The sequence below is a fragment of the Asparagus officinalis genome, chromosome 2, assembly GCF_001876935.1.
Source record: "Asparagus officinalis chromosome 2, Aspof.V1, whole genome shotgun sequence".
In the NCBI taxonomy this organism is placed as follows: domain Eukaryota; kingdom Viridiplantae; phylum Streptophyta; class Magnoliopsida; order Asparagales; family Asparagaceae; genus Asparagus; species Asparagus officinalis.
This window is the reverse complement of record NC_033795.1, coordinates 2,719,469-2,739,798: the sequence shown is the minus strand read 5'-3', so window position 1 is coordinate 2,739,798 and position 20,330 is coordinate 2,719,469. Positions and strand designations below refer to the sequence as shown.

General features: G+C 38.2%; 1 protein-coding gene across 1 annotated transcript; it reads left to right on the top strand.

The window, feature by feature from the left end:
• LOC109829905 (ABC transporter B family member 20-like) lies at positions 8,085-19,706 on the top strand. Its single transcript, XM_020396994.1, is given in 13 exon segments — positions 8,085-8,350; positions 8,352-8,423; positions 8,425-8,656; positions 10,534-10,588; positions 10,678-10,853; positions 11,019-11,219; positions 11,734-11,993; positions 12,097-12,407; positions 12,529-12,749; positions 12,839-13,179; positions 14,619-15,403; positions 16,549-16,790; positions 18,445-19,706. Coding segments are annotated over 13 exon segments (4,212 nt in total). The 5' UTR covers positions 8,085-8,264; the 3' UTR covers positions 19,675-19,706.

The following is a 20,330-nucleotide window of genomic DNA, read 5'->3' as shown; positions in this document are numbered from 1 at the left end:
AACCTATAATTGTCACACGCTTATCATCGTCAGTATGTGATAATACGTCTAAATAAGATATTTAATCTTCCTTTGGGCCGATAAATATGTTAATCCGAAAGCTTATAACACTACAAACAATTCTCTACATTCCTGCAGTGGAAGCAATCTTACACAAGACTGAGGTTCTTGGGCTAACTTCTTGTTTTCAATAATCAAGTGGATGAGAGACTACTCTTAAATCCCTAGCATAACTTGATATTTCAATAATTGAAAAACCGCGTATTAGATTTATATTTAAAAAATTTTAATATTTCAACCTGAAATTTTTCCTATAATACTTTTAATTTGGGGTCTCACAGCTAACTAGGGCCTAACTTAATTGAATAAGATAATTATACCAAGTGGAGCGTCACTATAATAATAGCCGAGGCTATAACTGCATATATGAATTGCACGATAGTTCCTTAATCTCTGATTACGCGAGGTTCGACTGTTTGAAGGTCGAGACTTCACTGTTAAGGCCATAGACTGTCGAGGTTCGTCTGAAAAATGAACAACGCGAGTTCGTTGAATGAAAAAGAACGCGAGGTTCAACTTGGGAAGCACGAAGGAACTTCGATGTTCGTTTAATTAGAAAAATATGAACTAACGCGAGGTTCAACTGAAGTACGAACGCGAGGTTCGTCTGAAGTACGAACGCGATGTTCGTCTGAAGTTCGAACGCGAGGCTCGACTGAAGCACGAACGCGAGGTTCGTCTGAAGTAAGAACGCGAGGCTTGACTGAAGTACGAACGCGAGGTTCGTCTGAAGTACGAACGCGAGGTTCGTCTGAAGTACGAACGCGAGGCTCGACTGAAGTACGAACGCGAGGTTCGTCTGAAGTACGAACGCGAGGTTCGTCTGAAGTACGCACGCGAGGTTCGTCTGAAGTACGAACGCGAGGTTCGTCTGAAGTACGAACGCGAGGTTCGTCTGAAGTACGAACGCGAGGTTTGTTCACCTTAGAACGAACGCGAGGTTCGTTAAAATTGAGCTTGACGCTCACCTGAGTTGAACGCGAGGTTCACCTTAGAACGAACGCGAGGTTCGTTAAAATTGAGCTTGACGCTCACCTGAGTTGAACGCGAGGTTCACCTTAGAACGAACGCGAGGTTCGTTAAAATTGAGCTTGACGCTCACCTGAGTTGAACGCGAGGTTCACCTTAGAACGAACGCGAGGTTCGTTGAGCGCGAAGCTCGGTTAAAATTGAACGAACGCGAGGTTCGTTTGAGGTAACCACCTCCTTAATTTTCGCCATGAACCCTTAGGGTTTCAAATTGAAACCGCCGCCGACAAACCCAAAAACCTTTGATTTTTATTTTCAAAACAGATCCAGAATTGGAAAAAATTGAAGGAAAAATCAAAGAAAAATCCAAAAAATTCCCAAAAGTTACTGTTCACCAGCGATTTTTCAGTTACTGTTCATCCGAAAAAATACTTTACCGCTCATCCGGAAAAAAATTTGCGTTACTGTTCATCCGAGAACATTACTGTTCATCCGAACCCAAAAAATGAATCTTTAACCAGAGATTTAAGATCAAAAACCCAATAAAACTTAAATCCCTAAGAATTAATCAAGGTGGCTCTGATACCACTTGTTAGATCTAAATCAAAACTTGAGATCTAAAACCATATAACCATGATTAATTCAAAGAGATTAACAAGGATCTAAAAGAGCGGAAGCTTATACCTGAATCCATTGCTTGATCTTGATTTTGGGTTTTGGATCTTCTAACCTTAGGGTTTTCTCTTTAGCCGAATTTCTCTAGCTAGATGGGGGTGTAGAGAATTAGAGAATGTAACCCTAGGTTAGGGACCATAACCCCTTATTTATAGATGTTGTACTTTTGTAATTTAGCCCCTCAATAAATTACAATTACAACCTGGTATCTGCACATATAACCCCATGACTTATTTAAATACCAAATTAACCCAACTTAATTGATCACTTTAGTGGCCAAGACATATAACACCCCGCCCTCTCACGACCTTCTTCTGTGCAGATCGTTTACTCTACCTCAGTGGCCAAGACATAGAGTCGGGGAAGGAAGCGATCCCTTCATCTATCATCCATCATCATCATCTCGTCCCACTGCGGATGCAGATCTGGGTGTGTGATATTCAGCATCAACAGGGAGGAGAGGAAAAGGAGGGGGATGAGAATGTCCAGGAGGTGGTGGAGGATCTCCAACGACGATGCAGGATAGATATAATACTGGTAATGACTTAAAACAAAATTTTTAGAAAAGCCCATATTTTTTGAGGAGTCTCGTGACCCTATTCTTTTAGCACCAACTAACTAGAAAGACTAATATCAACATATTAAAATGATTTGAGGGACTAATATCAAATTACAATAATTTCGGACACTAATATCGGAATAGTAAAGATTTAAGGGACCAGTATCGAAAAACGTAGAATAATTTACAGAGGTGAAACAATGTAGCATTGGGCTGACGATGCGCTGTATAGGATTTTAATGGGGTGGTTCGAAGTATTGTAGCGTAGGACCTACATGAAATTAAAAACATGATGTTTTTGGAGTTCTGTCAGACTTCCAAACCCGACCCATTAAGATCCTATACAGCATAGCGTTAGTCCTGCAATACGCTTTCTATATACAAAAGAGGCCTCGATATATCTTGAGTGTCATATGTGTATCCGCTTATTAATTACGGATACAAATACAAATATGTCCTCATATCCTATATATATATATATATATAATAGTATATATAGATTATATAGTATATTAATATACTATATATATATATATATATCATATATATATATATATATATATATATATATGATAATATATATATATATTAGTGAAAACTTGTGTCAACTTAAGTGGATAAGGAATAGTGTGTCAACCAAAGTTATTTTAACCTACATCATATTACCTAGAGATCCTTATATTTATATAAAAAGTTGTTTTATAGTTAATAAATGTGTGGTTAGGACTTTGGTGGACATCAACTTAAGTTGAGATAGGAGTCTTGCTCTCCTCCTCTCATCTCTTCGTCTCATCTTCTCTTCTTATCTATGCTATCTATCTATCTAATATATATAGTATATGAAACAAATACGAGAAAACACAGATAACATCAAAGAAAAATAGTTCATATAATAGATAAAAGTTTATTAATATGTTTGTAGGGCTGTCCATTTTAGGCCCGCTGGTCGGGCCACGGCCCGGCCGCGCCGGAGCCCCGGCGCCGAAATCCGGAGCCAGGCCGGTTCCGGGCCCGGGTCCGGGTGCCTTCAGCCGCGCCCGGCCGGGCCAGGCCCGGACCGGAACGTACGGGCCGGGGCAACATCCGGGCCGGGCAGGCCCGGGCCGCGGAGCCCGGCCCGTGTGGCAACGCGTCACAACTCGTGACGCGTTGCCGGAAATGAAGCCGGCCCGGCCCGGCGCCCCAACAACGGTCACCAATGATGAAACCGTTGTGTGAAAAGCCCGGGCCGGGCCGGCGCCGCCCGCCCGGCCACAAACGGTCACCAAAGGTGGCCGCGTTGTGGCCGGGCCGGGCCGGGCCGGCCCGGTAACAACGGTCAGATTGGCCCTTTGACCGTTTTGCCCTCAAAAACGGTCAAAAAACGGCTATTTTGTGAGGTTATTTTGGTCATTTACCTAGGGGGCTGGTTCTATAAATAGAGGGGGGTTTTCATTTGTTTTCTTCACACCAAAAACTCATCTCTTCTCTCTTATACTCTTATACTCTCTCTTATACTCTTATACTCTCTTATTTATACTTTCTAATCCAATCCCCAAATGGCTTCCGGATCTGATTATGAAGAGCAAAACATATCTCCCGATCCTGAATTGAGTCCTCCTACTATGAGTCCTCCTACTATCAGTCCTCCTACCGAAGTTAATCCCGAATCCGGTGGCGACGAATCTGCACCAAGAGCTCCTAAACGGCCAAGATCCGATGTGTGGAATTTTTACGAGAAGATCGACGTCACCAAGGATGAACACGGTAGGATCCTCACCCAGAAGGCTAAGTGTGCTTTGTGCGGCAAGATTTTTCAAGCTCATCATAAGAGCGGCACCAACCACCTCAAACGCCATTTAGATAAACACAACAAAGGCCAGCCTCCTCAAGGTGATATCCGACAATCCATGATTTCTCAATCCTCCTCTTCTGGTAGTCTCGGTAGTTGGAACTATGACGCTGCCAGAGCCAGGAAATGCGTAATCAGGTTTATCATTCTTAAAAACCTTCCTTTTAAATTAGTAGAAGATGATGAATTTGAAGATATGTTTAGAGATGGTTTTTATCCTGCATTTAAAAAATTTTCTCGTCAAACCTGTCAACGTGATATTTTAAAATATTATCAGCAAGAACAAGAAAAAATAATTTCTTATTTTAAAAATTTAAACTGTAAATTTTCTTTAACTTCTGATATTTGGACATCTAGAGCACAAACTGGATATTTATGTATCACAGCACACTGGATTGATGAAAATTGGCAAATGTTTAAAAGAGTTGTTTCTTTTATTGCAATAGAAGAGTCACATACTGGTGCTAATGTTGCAAATTTAATAATTGAAGAACTTATGAAATTAGAAATTTCACAAAGAATATTTTCTCTTTCACTAGATAATGCAAGTAATAACAATGTAGCTGTTGATTTTATCAGATCATCTTTATCATTGCCATGTCATGGTGATCTTTTTCATATTAGGTGCATCTGTCATATTTTAAATTTAATTGTTCAAAGTGCATTTACTGAAATTAAACCCATGATAGAAAAGGTTAGAACAGTTGCTTACATGCATAGTGCTTCTGAACAAAGACTTAAAAGATGGAAACAATTTTGTAAAAGAAAAAATGTAAAGCCTAGACTAATTCCAAAAGATGTTGACCATAGGTGGAATTCCACATATGCAATGTTAAGTGTAGCAATAGAATATAAAGACATTATAACTGATTTTATAAACTATTATGCTTCTAGTTCTAGTTCTGGTAGCACTTATGGAATAACTGAAGATGAATGGACAGTTATATGTAATTTAAATGAAATGTTACAAGTTTTTTATGATGCTACAATGTTATTATCTGGCTGTTATTATCCAACCATTACTTTAGCTGCTTTACAAATTTTAAATATTCAAAATTTTTTTGATAAATATCGTTTGGATGCTACTTTTGGACCTATGGTTTTTGAAATGGAGAGCAAATTTAATAAGTACTTTAGGCCTATTCCTCATATTTTTGGTTTGGGGGTTCTTATTGATCCATGCTTGAAGGATATTGGCCTTCGAAGTTTGTTACAGTCATTGTATGGTGGACAGGTTATAGACTTAGATGATGGAACCACCCTGAATGCTACTACTCATCATTTACTTATTAGAAATTATTTTCAAACCTTATATGATGAGTATGCAGCTAGACATGGTGTAGCTGCACAACAGTCTACAACTTCGGTTTCTTCGAGCTCATCCCGAGCCCGAGGTAAAAGTGTAAGTTTTGATAGGTATGCAATGGTAGCTGAGCTAACTGGGGGATCTGGACTTGGATCGTCATCATCGGAGGTTTCTGAAATAGATGAATATTTTTCTGCTTCTTTAGTTAGATGTCAAGGAAATGCTTTAGATATTTTGCAATGGTGGAAAGTATATGGATCAGTTTCATATCCTATACTTTCCACCATGGTTCGTGATTTACTAACAGTGCAGGTTTCGACGGTAGCTTCGGAATCCGCCTTCAGCACAGCAGGTCGTTTGATCGACGATCACAGGACATGCTTGGATCCGTATACTGTACAAGCGGTGATGTGCTTACAAGATTGGTGGAGGTACGAGAAGCGAACGCAAGGCATCGATCGGATGGCTGGAATTGAAGATAAATTTGAAGAATTGGGACTAGCAGATGATATAAAGAATAGATTGTAGTTTTTATATCTTAGCTTAAAATTTGTAAAGAATTATTTTGGAAATAATTGCAAATGATAGTGATATAGGTGAGTAGGTGCCAACCTAGTTGGGATTTACTTATCTATTGTGATGCGATTAATTCCAAAATAAATTTGTACTTGTAATTTGTAACTGATTTATCAATTATTAATAAAGAATTTGTCTTTATCATTTTTTATTTGTAATTTATGACATTTTAAGTAATTAATAAAATTATTGTTTTTATTATTTTTCTTATCTTCTTTTATAATTTAAAATTTAAATAAAATTGAAAAAATTTGGGAAAAAAAAAGAAAATCAACCGGGCCCGGTCGGGCCCGGGCCGGGATTTCTGGGCCGGGCCGGCCCGGATGGACAGGCCTAAATATGTTTGTTATATCTGAAAAACTACGATTATATCTCTTGACCATGAAAATTAATCTAAAATCACTAGCCCAAAGATTAAAACAATGACAAGTGTATGACCAACATATATTCATATATTTTGGATATAGATCCAGATATTTCACTACACATCCGTAGTTGTACTCACATACTTATCAGAATATAGATATTTAATAAGTATACATGTATCCTAACAAATACGGATACGAGTAGAGATAAATTTGCGGATACAAATTTTTTTCGTTTCTATCTATAAAAAAGGATATTCGAGTTTGGGTTTCGTATAGTAAAAAATACATTACATTTATGCTAAAATTACAAAAAACCCCTGCAGATGATTGGGCATGGTCCGGTTGAACCACAGGTCGAACCAATGCCATCCTGGTTTGGGTAGAAATCCGGCCAGTGGCACACATTGGAGATAAGTCATAGATCAGGTTGAGTTTTCAACTAGACGTGGGACAAAAAAGACATGCTCGAGTCTTAACCCACTATAGGTCTGACTCACCATTTGCCCGACCTGGCTCAACCTAGCTTGATTCAAATTAATTATGAATGTTTTATTTTTTAGTATTATCCGTGAACATATTTTTTCCTCTTATATTTATAATTTAAATTTAAACTAATGGAAGTTACTGTAGATGTATGTCTTCCTCTGTAGTTTGAACCGCATACATTTGTATGTTTACGATGCTTTTTTGTGTAATGTTTATCTTTGTGCAACATGCATGCACGCACGTTATTTTAAGGGTCTGTTTGTTTGCTAAAAAAAATGAGAAATGTGTTGCCACCTCAACTTTCAAGAAATGTCCCATGTGCCACATAGGTTTTTGTTTTCATGAGGTTTCCATTTCAAGTGTTTGTTTCGTTTTTAATTTTCAAGAAATGAAGTGCCACGTAGGATGCCGCCTCACATTTTCAAGAAATGTGTTTTCACAACAAAAAGGGCTGAAAACACTTGGAAATGTCCAATCTGAGAATTATTAATTAATAAAAGCACTGTTTATGAGGTTATGAAGAATAAAACATATCATTTAAATTGGTTTTCTCTCTTTTCATTATTCTTGTTCTCAAACAAACAAAAGAAATGGAAATGTCCAACACTGTTACTATGGAGGCTTTTTTTGTTTTTTGTGTGACTTGGCAGTGAAAAGGGGAGTTTTCTTTGCGAAACAAACAAAAGAAAAGAAAACTGTGAAATGTCTTGAAATGTCATAAAAGCATTTGAAATGTGACATTTCTATTTCCCCTTTTTTAGGGGAAATAGCCAAACAGGTCCTTAAATAAAGAGTTTGAAAAAAGAAATTCATGTGCCGTGTGCCGGTTCCGGCTTGTCCTAACACGCCCCCCAAGCGGGTCGTGAGCTAGGCTTGGTCCGGTCCCAACCCGGAGATCGGAGAGGCAAGCCCACCTAGCCCACTCTGACCTGCACTCTGACCTGCACGGGTTCCGAGTTTAGACTCAGCCCGCGTTAAACCCCGCGGGCCAGTTCATGGGCCTAAACCGGACCGAGCCACGCCCAGCAATCCAGCATGCCGCTCGTTCAACATTCAAATTGTTCCCACCTCGAGTCCCCAAAACGTCACCAAATATTCCACAAAGGGACAAAAAAGAGAAAAGAGAATTAGTTAATTAAACAAATAAAAGAAGAAGAAGAAGAAGAAATCTCGTGCCGGAGGTAGACGATGAAACAATTATTATTAACAAGTTCAAGCGCTCTCACGTGCATCACGCATGAGTCCCTGTCCCCATCACTTCCCTCTCCCGCCTCTTTTGACCAAAACCGCTGGCTCTCGGACTTGTTCGCCATAGTCAGCCCTCACAAAAGTCGAGACACAAGACCAAAAAACAAAGGAAAAAAAAAGGAAGTCAGGGCAAAAATCTAGGGTTTCGATCGATCGCTAGGGCTTAGGGCTTCGAAATCGATAACCATGCTGTCGAGGTCAGGAACGTCGAGAGGCCTCTTTGGCTGGTCCTCGCCGGTGCAACCTCTGACGCCGGTGTCGGAGGTCTCAGACGCCGGAATCTCCGTACGACCGTCATGGATTTCAACGAATCGGTGGTGGGCGAGGACGGGGGGTCGGCGATGGGAGACGAGGAGATCGAGCCGCGCCGCCGGGATTCAGTTCCCTTTATGAGGCTGTTTGCTTACGCTGATAAGCTCGATTGGGCTCTAATGGCGGTGGGAGCGGTCGCTGCGGCTGCTCACGGGGTTGCGCTTGTTGTTTACTTGCATTTCTTTGGGAAAACCATTAATTTGCTTAGTTTGCATCATGATGGGTCTGAAGCTGTGAGGGGGCAGATGTTTCATAAATCGAAGGAGGTGCGCTTTGAAAAGTTTGATTAAAGCAATGCATTTCTGTTATTTCTTTATGGAATGATGAATTTCGACGGCTATTTAGGGTTTAAGTGCATCGGGATATAACGCCTATAACTATAGCTCTATTACTATGAAAATTTGTCGTAAGAGTTGCAACTGTGTGGCTTTGGCCTCCGAAAATCTTCATCGTCCATCATTAGATATGTAATGTCGCCATGGCTCGAATTTTTGTGCCCTTAACCCATGTTATCTTCAGCCTTCTCGTTGTTCCTAGTTCCTCCATCCTAATTCACTTGATCAAAATGATTAAGTTGATGAGTAAACCATTGTATTGAGGAACTTTAATAGATTCGATGATTTTGGAGAGTATCTTCCATGTGCTTGTAGTGGTGCGCAAACTTCAATGCATAGTTATATTTCTAGTCACTTAATTTTAATGGAACTCAAAGAAGCATTTTGAAGGTTTTATGTCCATGGTTTATTAATTTAGGCACCGGTTTTTAGAGACATTTTAGGTTTCTTTATCGGCAATTTTGGGTATCAAATCGGAATATCAGACATTTGGGTAGTATCAACATCTTAAAATGTAAAATTTTAGTAAAAAATTCTAAGATTAGTAAAAGAATGTCAAACCTTTTAGCATGTCCCTTTTAATAGTTGATGTTTTTGAAGAGGTTTTGTATGATTGAATACTTGATGCAACACTAGCTTCTTCTATGAGGAGTGCTTGAATTAATATTCCAAGTTACATGAATATGTATATACCAAATTTATAGTACAATCTGTCTGAAGCTTACCGCTTGGAATAAGGTATGTGAGTTGCAGCATATTTAAAATTCAACCAAAGTAGCAATTTATAGTGCAAACTTTATTTCAGGCACAGCTTTTTACAATCCCTTTGAAGTCTGAAGGTTTCCTCTTCAGTCTATAAGAAAGTACGGAGTTGAATGCTTATTACCCCACCCCAACACCGCCCCACCAAAAAAAAAACCCCACCAATAGCAGTGCTTTTAATTTTGACCTTTGATAGCTTTAACCGGTCCTTAAACACTAGTGGAAGAGCCCAGCCATGTAGAACTCCAAAAATAGAATAGAATATAGAATAGAATAAAATAAATAACAAGTCTAATACTCTGTAAGGCTATCTGCCTATATTTTGGTACAAATACATGCTACATTTTTCTGGGAAACTTTAGCCTATGCTCAGTGATGTGTAATGTTCATTTGGCTACCTTAACCTCTTAACCTTGAGCAGATCAAAATAACTGCTTTTGTCTCATTATACCTACATCTCTCCACCTTGCTCTTAAAAAGAGGGAATTATTCTATATAGCTAGTTATGTGCATACCTCAACTCCCTTTTCATGTACTCTTCATTAATATTCTTTTATACCAGAAGATTACTCAATTTGGCACTGCATGTATGGCTTGATGAGTTGATGAGTTATTTGAGATTGATGAGTTGTTTATGCTGTTTAGGCACTTCCTTACACTGTTTGTTGTCATCCTTTGTTAAAATTCGAATGATTTCTGATTGATCGTGAAAGGTGTTATCTTTGGAAAATGCCAATTGGTCTTTAGGATTATGCCAATCCCCATTCTCGTCCACCATTTTCTCAGTTAGAGTTTTGGAACCAGTTAAGAGGGGGTTGAGATTAGATATTCACCGGTAATAAAATTTTTTGATTACTGTGGAGCCTTATTCCATAAGCAAGCCTTTCTTGATGCAGGAAGGATTGGATGACGATGATGATATTTATGGGAGTGGTTTATATGACAGAACATAACCTGATCAATCTCTTGATGTTTACATTCACAGTTAACATGGTTCAATGAAACCACACTATGAATCTATTTTGATTTTAGTTTTTCATTTGCAGCATGCTTTGTACATAATATATATGGCTGCTGGTGTATTTCTTGCTGGGTGGATTGGTAAGTTCTACTTTCAATGTAATTTCCTCTATTGTTTTTAGAATTCTTGGTACATGTTCATCTTCATGCTGAAATTATATATGTGATAGAGGTATCATGCTGGATTATTACTGGAGAGAGGCAGACTGCAATCATCAGGTCAAAATATGTCCAAGTGTTACTTAACCAAGATATGAGTTTCTTTGACACTTACGGGAACAATGGAGATATTGTTAGTCAAGTGTTTGCTGATGTGGTTCTCATTCAGTCTACTCTTAGTGAGAAAGTACGTCCTAATCTTATCTCTTTCTCATTCAGCATATCATGATATTATCTACTGTTAGATTGTGTCCCGTATATCCAAAATTTTGACTTAGATTAACCCATTCATATTCTTCTTTTCATTCAAATTTTCGTTTCACATTTTATGCCTTGGTTTTGTTACATACAGGTCGGAAATTACATTCATAACATGGCCACTTTTGTTGGTGGTATTGTTATTGGATTGGTCAACTGTTGGCAGATTGCACTTTTAACTCTGGGTACTGGTCCTTTCATTGTTGCTGCAGGAGGAATATCAAATATATTTCTTCAAAGACTTGCTGAAAATATTCAAGAAGCATATGCAGAGGCAGCAAGTGTAGCTGACCAGGTTATTTATCGTTTTTGATTCAATAATACTGACCTATTTACTTCAGAAGTAAGAACAGCTCTGTTAACATCATAGTTCTTCAGTCATACTCTAATTGCCTGCTGGATGCTGTGATCTATTGGGTGAATAAGATTTTTTTTCTAGCCCTAAGGCATCTAGTGAACACACAAGTAAAAGGAACTATTGGCATCCTCCTGATATAGCAATGTGGAGTACCTAAGTTTTTTATTGATCCCCACGTTTAGCTCATGCACAACAACTTTAATTGTTCAAAGGTTACATGGATATAATTTTTTTCTTTCCGCTTGTTATCTTTTAACGATATTACATGTCTTGATGCTACTGAATTATTGTCGAAGCCGATTTCTTATTACAGCTTCACATTAAATAAGTCTTTTTCATGGTTGAATTTCATAAATGAAGCATTAGATAATGTTTTCTAAGCTACTTGTTCTGTTAGGATGTAATAGAAGTTGCTGGTGAGTTTAAGACCTTTCTTTTCTTCATTATGTAGGCAGTCTCTTCCATAAGGACATTGTATGCCTTCACAAATGAAACTCTGGCAAAGTATTCTTATGCTACATCTCTTCAAGCAACACTTAGGTATGGGATTTTGATTAGTCTTGTACAAGGCATTGGACTTGGATGCACATATGGACTTGCGATATGTTCATGTGCTCTACAACTTTGGGTTGGGAGATTCCTTGTCTCAAAAGGGAAGGTCAATGGTGGTGAGATTATAACATCTCTCTTTGCTATCATTTTGAGTGGGCTGTAAGTATGTTTTGTTCTTTTTTACTTTTCAATTTCATTGTATGCACTTTAGAAAATTCCAACGTGCAAACTTTTCCCTAAATAAAGATTATGTCATTTACAGTGGATTAAATCAAGCGGCGACAAACTTCTATTCATTTGAACTAGGAAGAATTGCTGCTTACCGACTATATGAGATGATAAGCCGATCGAGCTCAATGGTCAAACAGGAAGGGTGTACATTGGCTTCCATACAAGGAAGCATTGAGTTTCGCAATGTATACTTCAGCTACCTTTCCCGTCCAGAAATCCCAATTCTAAGTGGGTTCTATTTGACAGTGCCTGCTAGGAAAATTGTGGCACTTGTTGGGAAGAATGGTTCTGGGAAAAGTAGTATAATTCCTCTCATGGAACGCTTTTATGACCCAACACTAGGTGGATTTACTAAAACATTCTCCTTTTGTAATTTATTTTTCATTGTTTTGGAGTTTTACCTAATATGACACATAAAGGTTGTCTCCAGAGTCAGAAGCTTATCTTTAATTTTCTGTTGCAGGGGAAGTTCTTTTGGATGGAGAAAATATTAAAACTATGAATCTGGAGTGGCTAAGAAGCCAAATTGGACTAGTAACCCAGGAGCCAGCCTTATTAAATTTGAGCATCAGGGATAACATCGCTTACGGGAGATCTGCTACATTTGACCAGATTGTAGAGGCAGCCAAATCTGCACATGCCCATACATTTATCAGCTCACTGGAGAAGGGATATGAAACTCAGGTAGAGAGACATGATATATCAGTTCTGGACACAACCTCTTATACTGTGATCTATACTTGTTGATGGCTGATATAGTTTCTTGCATTCAGGTGGGTAAGTTTGGTTTAGTATTGACTGACGAACAAAAGTTAAAGCTTTCCATAGCACGGGCTGTAATTTCGAAACCATCCATTCTCCTTCTCGATGAGGTCACTGGTGGCCTGGATTTTGAGGCAGAAAGAGCCATTCAGGAGGCACTGAACATGCTCATGTTAGGAAGGTCAACTATAATAATAGCTCGACACCTTAATATGATAAAGAACGTTGATTATATAGCCGTTATGGAAGAGGGTCAACTTGTTGAAATGGGGACACATGATGAGTTGTCCAGATTGGATAGCCTTTATGCAGAGCTTCTTAGATCTGAGGAAGCAGCAAAACTTCCTAAGAGGTAAATTATATACTTAGATAAGCATCTGATAGAAGTACATCGCACAATCTATCGGTAATTATGTCACAAACACAATTGTTAGAGATTCTTGACTACTGATTACATGGCTCATGCCTTTTTTAGTTCTAATGCAATGGGACAAGCTTACCCTGTTCAACTTAATTGACAATGAATTGCATATAAAATAAGAGGATATTCCATAGTATTTGGATCTAGTCAGCATGATACAACCCTCAAATTCTGGATGTAGATTAGTGTTTATTTTAGGATGAACTGCAGAAAAAACTGCACCTATGAAATGAAACATCTATAGGCACTATATATTACTGTTAATCTTCCATTTTTTGTTGTTGGTGTCGGGATGGAGCGGAAGACATTCATCTAGTTGTCGGATTCACTTGTTAATCCTGTGTGTAAAATAATGTCCGTTCTGTCATTTCTTTCTAGTTGGAAAATCTATTGTTCAAAAGGATATGTATAAGACCTTGGTCGCTAGTTTTTGTCGTGTGAAGAAGTTTAAACATCACATGTGTGGATATAGTCATGGAGAAAAGTATGTTAATGCCGAACTTAAAGTGGACACTGTTCAATAATTCCTCTGATCTGTGTGCTCTATGAAGTTCTAAAATCTGGATGGGTGGACCATATGTTACTTCAGTTGCATAACCCCACCACTATAAATTGATAGGTTGGCCGACTTTAGTGGGGTAGTAACATGGAATAGGAAGGGAAGCTAGTAATTTGATAAGGTTTGGAAAAGGTTTTCTAGGGAACAAAGTATTTTACCCTCAATCTAATAAATCAAACTGAATCGGTTCAACTAATCATCCAAAACAAAACAATTTTTTTTAGAAGTGACAATCCTCCACTTTATAAGCAACATATACTGCATAAGATATTTTTAAAATCAAACCTAACTAACCTTGTGTAAAAACATAGAGAGATGAGATTTGAGAAAGTTATATCTACTTATAAATCTCAACTAAACATAAGAGAGACTGTTTACCTAAATGTTAATGCTTTTCTAGTGCTTTGGTGATATCTTTAGGACTTTTTTTGTATAGTGGATAGTCAGGCCTAAATTTGGATCTCAATTTGTATATTTATACTACAATTATTTTTTGAAAGATAGACAAGCTGATCTTTTTGAAATGCTATCTCCTAACACCTTCTGGTCATTTCTAGAGTTGCTTCTCACTCGGAACTTTGTTATTATTTATTAGAGAGGTTGTTTTTCTCATCTCTTTGTCTTTTTTCGTATATCTGACAGTCAGTCTGTACCATGGTTTTTATGTCAAACTTTTTCTATGATCAGAGAGTCATGAATTTTTTGTTTTCTTCTCTCTCAACCAATTTGCTATGGTGTTTTTGGCCAATTGTACTTTATGGCTACATTATACTAAACACTCGTATCTAAATGAAGTGTTTGTCCTTTCCAGAACACCTATAAACCGCTACTTGGAAACTACAGCTTTACAAGTGGACAAGGATTCATCAGCAGATCACAGCTTCCAAGAACCATTTTCTCCTAAGATGGAAAAATCACTGTCCCTTCACAGAGCACATGATGCTCATGCTTTTCGGGTGGTAGATGCCCATTATGACTTACAAGATTCACCAAAGGTTTGTAGTCCTCCTCCTGATCCTGTGGAATGTGGGATGACCACAGTGGAACCAGAAAGACCATCTTTCATTAAAAAAGAGGACAGTTTTATAACACGATTGCCAAAGCTTCCCAAAGTCAGAAGTCATGCTATAAATAATCGTACCTCAGATGATTCAGATCCTGAATCTCCTGTTTCACGACTTCTTACATCTGATCCTAAACATGAACGTTCTCATTCACAGAAATATAGCGGTCCGCTTGGTCAGTTTGGTGGCAGGCCTTTTGAACAAAGGCAGCCAAAGACTTCACAGCACCACTCACCATCAGTTTGGAGGCTAGTGAAGCTCAGTTTTCCGGAGTGGCTCTATGCATTTTTAGGAAGCATTGGTGCTGCTATGTTTGGTTCTTTCAATCCTCTTTTTGCTTACGCTATTGCATTGATAGTGGCAGCATATTACAAAATTAGTGAGCATGATATGCGCGATGAAGTGAACAAATGGTGTTTGATTATTACATGCATGGGTGTTGTCACGGTGGTGGCCAACTTTCTGCAGCACTTCTACTTCGGTATAATGGGGGAGAAGATGACTGAGCGAGTTAGAAGAATGATGTTCTCAGGTGAACTGCTGCTATTCATGTCTTCCTGATTTCACCCATACCCACACACCCACATGCACACATACAGTTAAATTTTATTTGCTCGAGTAATCAGCTGTCACAGTTGCTCGTTACTCAATACTGACCAATTTTTATGTTGTTAAATTGTTAGTATACTTATCTGCAACTTTTACTGGGCCAGGATTTTGGGCAGATGCTAGAGACATGTAGTATAGCCATAACTAGTTTCTTATAATATACAAAAATTTAATGTGGAGATCCTAATTAAAATTCTAGTTCTACTTAAATGGGATTCTAGGCCAGTCATTCTTTAGCGGCTATCACAATTGGGTATCCGATTTTATTTATTTTTCCTAAGAAATATAATTTTAATTAATAAATAATTTATTTTTAAAATAGAAATATATAAGTATCATGCTGGAATTTTGACAGTGCAAAAAAATTTACTGAATTTTCAATATCACAAGAATGAAAACAGAAGAGAGTATAATATACAGGAATCACAAATAAGACCAAGGTTTACACTTTTTGTCTTTGTGAAGATAAGAAAGGATCACTAACTAAGATACAGGACTGGAGAAAACGTAATTTTTATAGATGAATTTACAAGGATATAAAGTGAACAGATGTAGTTTTTACTGATTTTACTAAAAATTAAATCACAACTCAAGCATATAAGGGATCTTACTTTCGAACTATCTTAAGAGTTCATGAAATGGATATATATCCTAAAGTTGAAGATGTTTTGCAAATCTCGTGTTAGTTCTGTATAATAGACTCTGTTTTTTTCATTTTCCTTAAATAAGGAGAAGGTGAATAATGTTTAGCAAGAAATATAATAAGGGTCAAACAGAGTTGAGTACCAAGCATTTCCAGTCAACAATTTCATTCTGAAGCTCAAGACTAACTCAGCCATCATATTGGGAATTTACTACACTAATACCAGCAGTTGTCAAGTGTCAACATAAAAATGGTATATTCCAGAGGCACTTTGAAAATTTCAAAATTGTCAGATTCGAAGATAATTTCCTTTTAAATCGCAGTAGTGCTCTAATCTTGGTACGAGATATTGTTGTAGTATGTTGGCATATTAATTGTCCTACTCTTGTAGATTGACTACAACTCATTTCTCAATCATCTTCCAGCAATTCTGCACAATGAGGTTGCCTGGTTTGACGAAGAGGAGAATGATGTAGACATCTTAACCGTGCGCTTGGCAAATGATGCAACATTTGTTCGTGCTGCTTTTAGCAATCGGGTCTCAATATTTGTGCAGGACTTTGTAGCAGTTGTTGTGGTCCTTCTTATTGGGATGTTGCTAGAATGGCGAGTAGCACTTGTTGCTTTGGCAACCCTACCAGTTCTTTCGGTTTCTGCCATCGCACAGGTAAGGATCTTACCCATGGGGTTACGTTCATTGTTTAACAGTGAGATGCCTGATGTTATGATTTCATATGTAAAGGCATTACCTGTAATCCTTGAATTAGACATTCTGCCATTCACTATAAAATATTACTACTTTTGATGCCCCTTCAAATCTTTATAACTTGTAATATCCTCTTATAAACTATAAGCTGCTCCAACTATTGCCTTGCCCATTAGATATGATAATTATTTAGCGGATATTCTCACTGAAGGGGTTAACTAAAACTGGGATTTTCGCTTTCCTATTTACCATAGTTCATCTTTGTTTAGCCCTCATTCTCTTTTTAATCACACATTATAATTGCTTTCCAGATCCTCCATTGGCAGCTTATGCACTAGCTATTACCACTTCATGGCCTCTTTTATTTTTCAAATCCATGACCATCTTCTGTAATTCTCTTTTCCTCCCTTTCACTCAAAGATCCAAGACAAGACAGCTCTGGATTAGTTCTTGTAAGTTCCTTCAAGGCTGATTTCCAATCTTTTCAATTCACTCATCAATCTCAGCCTTTCTTTCCTTTTCTTTTATTAAGGTCACTTGCAAAAGTGAACAGAGTCCAACACTATTTGACCTGTCCTTTGGAAACTTGAGGTTCATTTACTTGAATTATTTTTCTAAACGAAGGCATCAATGAGAATTCAGTCTGATTTCTGCTCAAACAAAGGTTGAAATTGGAAGGTGCAAGGTCCGAATTTTAGAATATGAAAAGAGTTAAGAGAAAGAAGCCGCAAGAGGAGAAATACCTTCATTAAAAATCATGAAGGATATTTGAATCATTATTACTCTGGACCGTCATATTAACAGTCATATAACAAAGTGGTGATGTTCGAAGTGACGAATATTTATAAGAAGACTATTTCAAATCACAATGACTAGAGGGGGTATATAGAAATTAGTAATTTTTCAGTGGGAAATATCTAGAAACCATTTGTCTGTGGTTAGTTTTTAAATCATTACAGCCTTTTCATTGCACATCCTCTCCATTTGCTCCCTTCCCGCTTTGATAACTGTCATCCACTATTTATTTTTATCTTCCTAAATCGGCAAAGGGCTCGAGTATTCTCATTTTCACATCTTTCTTAGTGGCTTTATTTCATCAGGTTTCGTTATGGGGCTAGAGAGCAGAACATTACTAACTACTTGGATTTGCTAAAATGCTTGTTTCCATCCCATGAATAATATTGGTATATATAAGCCTAATATCAGGTCAGTCCATCCAAAAGCACAATATCGTAACGGTTATGAAACCGTTCAAAAATGACCTGTACATGTCTTTTTCAGCCAGAAACTTACCGGCTGTCATAATGCCTACCATCAATTGTTCTTATTGCGAAAAATTGTATGGAAACATGCTTCTAGATAACCTTCTATCAATATCAGGCGTCACAGTCTTGTAAACCTTTGAACACTACAGACCAATTGTCAGATATCAGGGTTTTCCTTATTGGTCTTAGCTCATTCAACTTTAAAATTATGTGCTCGTTATGTTTTATGTAGTTGTCATATGCATACGTAAATAAGTACACGTTCACTGTTGGTATCAGGACTATATGCAAATTGTATAGACTATAGATTTTCCTGTTGAATAAGAAATAACAGTATATTGTTTTTGCAGAAAATGTGGCTTAGTGGATTCTCGAAAGGAATTCAAGAAATGCACCAGAAGGCTTCTGTAGTGCTTGAGGATGCAGTTCGGAACATTTATACTGTTGTGGCATACTGTGCAAGTAACAAAGTAATGGAAATTTACAGATTGCAGCTTAACGGGATACTGAAGCGGAGCTTCATCCACGGAATGGGAATTGGTCTTGCCTTTGGACTATCTCAGTTCTTTCTTTTTGCCTGTAACGCCCTTCTCCTCTGGTATATTGCTCTCTGTGTGAAAAAGGACCGAATTAGCTTAGTTACAGCATTGAAAGAATACATGGTCTTCTCCTTTGCTACATTTGCACTCGTGGAGCCCTTTGGCCTTGCTCCATATATACTCAAGCGTAGACAGTCCCTTGCTTCAGTATTCGGAATCATTGACCGTGAGCCAAAGATCAATGCTGATGACAATGAAGGCCTGAAACCCCCTAACGTTTATGGAAGCATTGAGCTCAGGAATGTTGACTTTTACTACCCGACTCGCCCAGAGGTGATGGTGTTGAGAAATTTTAACCTTAAAGTTGATGGGGGACAAACAATAGCATTAGTGGGTGCAACAGGATCAGGAAAGAGCACAATATTGTCTTTGATCGAGAGGTTCTATGATCCTGTAGCTGGTCAAGTTCTACTAGATGGGCGAGATTTGAAGCAGTACAACCTGAGATGGCTGAGGAATCACATAGGATTAGTGCAACAGGAACCTGTTATCTTCGCAACCACCATAAGAGAGAACATCATATATGCGAGGCACAATGCAACCGAAGCTGAGATTAAAGAAGCAGCAAGGATAGCAAATGCCCACCAATTCATCAGCAGCTTGCCTCATGGCTATGACACTCATGTAGGTATGAGAGGAGTGGATTTAACCCCTGGGCAGAAGCAGAGAATTGCAATTGCTCGAGTGGTGCTCAGGAATGCTCCAATTTTGTTACTGGATGAGGCCAGCTCTGCGATTGAGTCAGAATCAAGTCGGGTAGTGCAGGAGGCCCTTGATACACTGATTATGGGAAATAAGACAACAATTCTAATTGCGCACAAAGCAGTAACTGTTAGAAATGTGGATAACATCGTTGTGCTCAATGGTGGCAGGATTATTGAGCAGGGAACTCATGATGCTCTTATGCAGATGAATGGTTTCTATGTTCAGCTCATGCAGCCTCATTTCAGTAGGGGCCTTAGACAACATCGTCTTGTATAAGGAATTTGTTTTAAGTAAGCAATTTTTTGTGGTGTGATGATTGGTTCCTTATTCACCCAACTCTTCTGGCTACTTTGGGATGTATCAGAGCGGGTTCATGAAAAAGAAAAGTGACAATTAGGCACATAATATGGTTGAATCAAGGGAAATATGGCGGCCTGAATGCGGTCATGGGGTTAGCATTTCTCAGGGTTAGAATGACAATTAGTTGGTGATTTTCTTCTGAAGGATATCCTTTTCCAAGGATTTGCATTTCCCTCTGCTGTATATAGTTTGTATAGCAAAAATAGGAAGCCACAGTTTGTTCAACGTTGGTGGTCTCATGCTTCCACATTCTTGAGATTCATACCGCAAGGAGTGCTCTCCTGGTGCTACTAAGAGCTTGATTCATGATACCTTTATTATGGACCCCTTGCTTCATACTTTATACCGTATTCATAGAGAACATAAATCTTATTCTTTTGTATAGACAGTGGTTTAGCACTGTATAGACAGTGCTTTGTGCAGAAAGCAAGTTGAAATCTTATTCTTTTGTGCAGTAATGTTCTAGCTCTCAGATCATGTTATTCTGAAACAACAGAAACTTTTATCCCATCTTTCAAAGCTCCAACTTAGGAATCGACTGTAAATGCAGAACCCGTTTAAATCTTACTGTA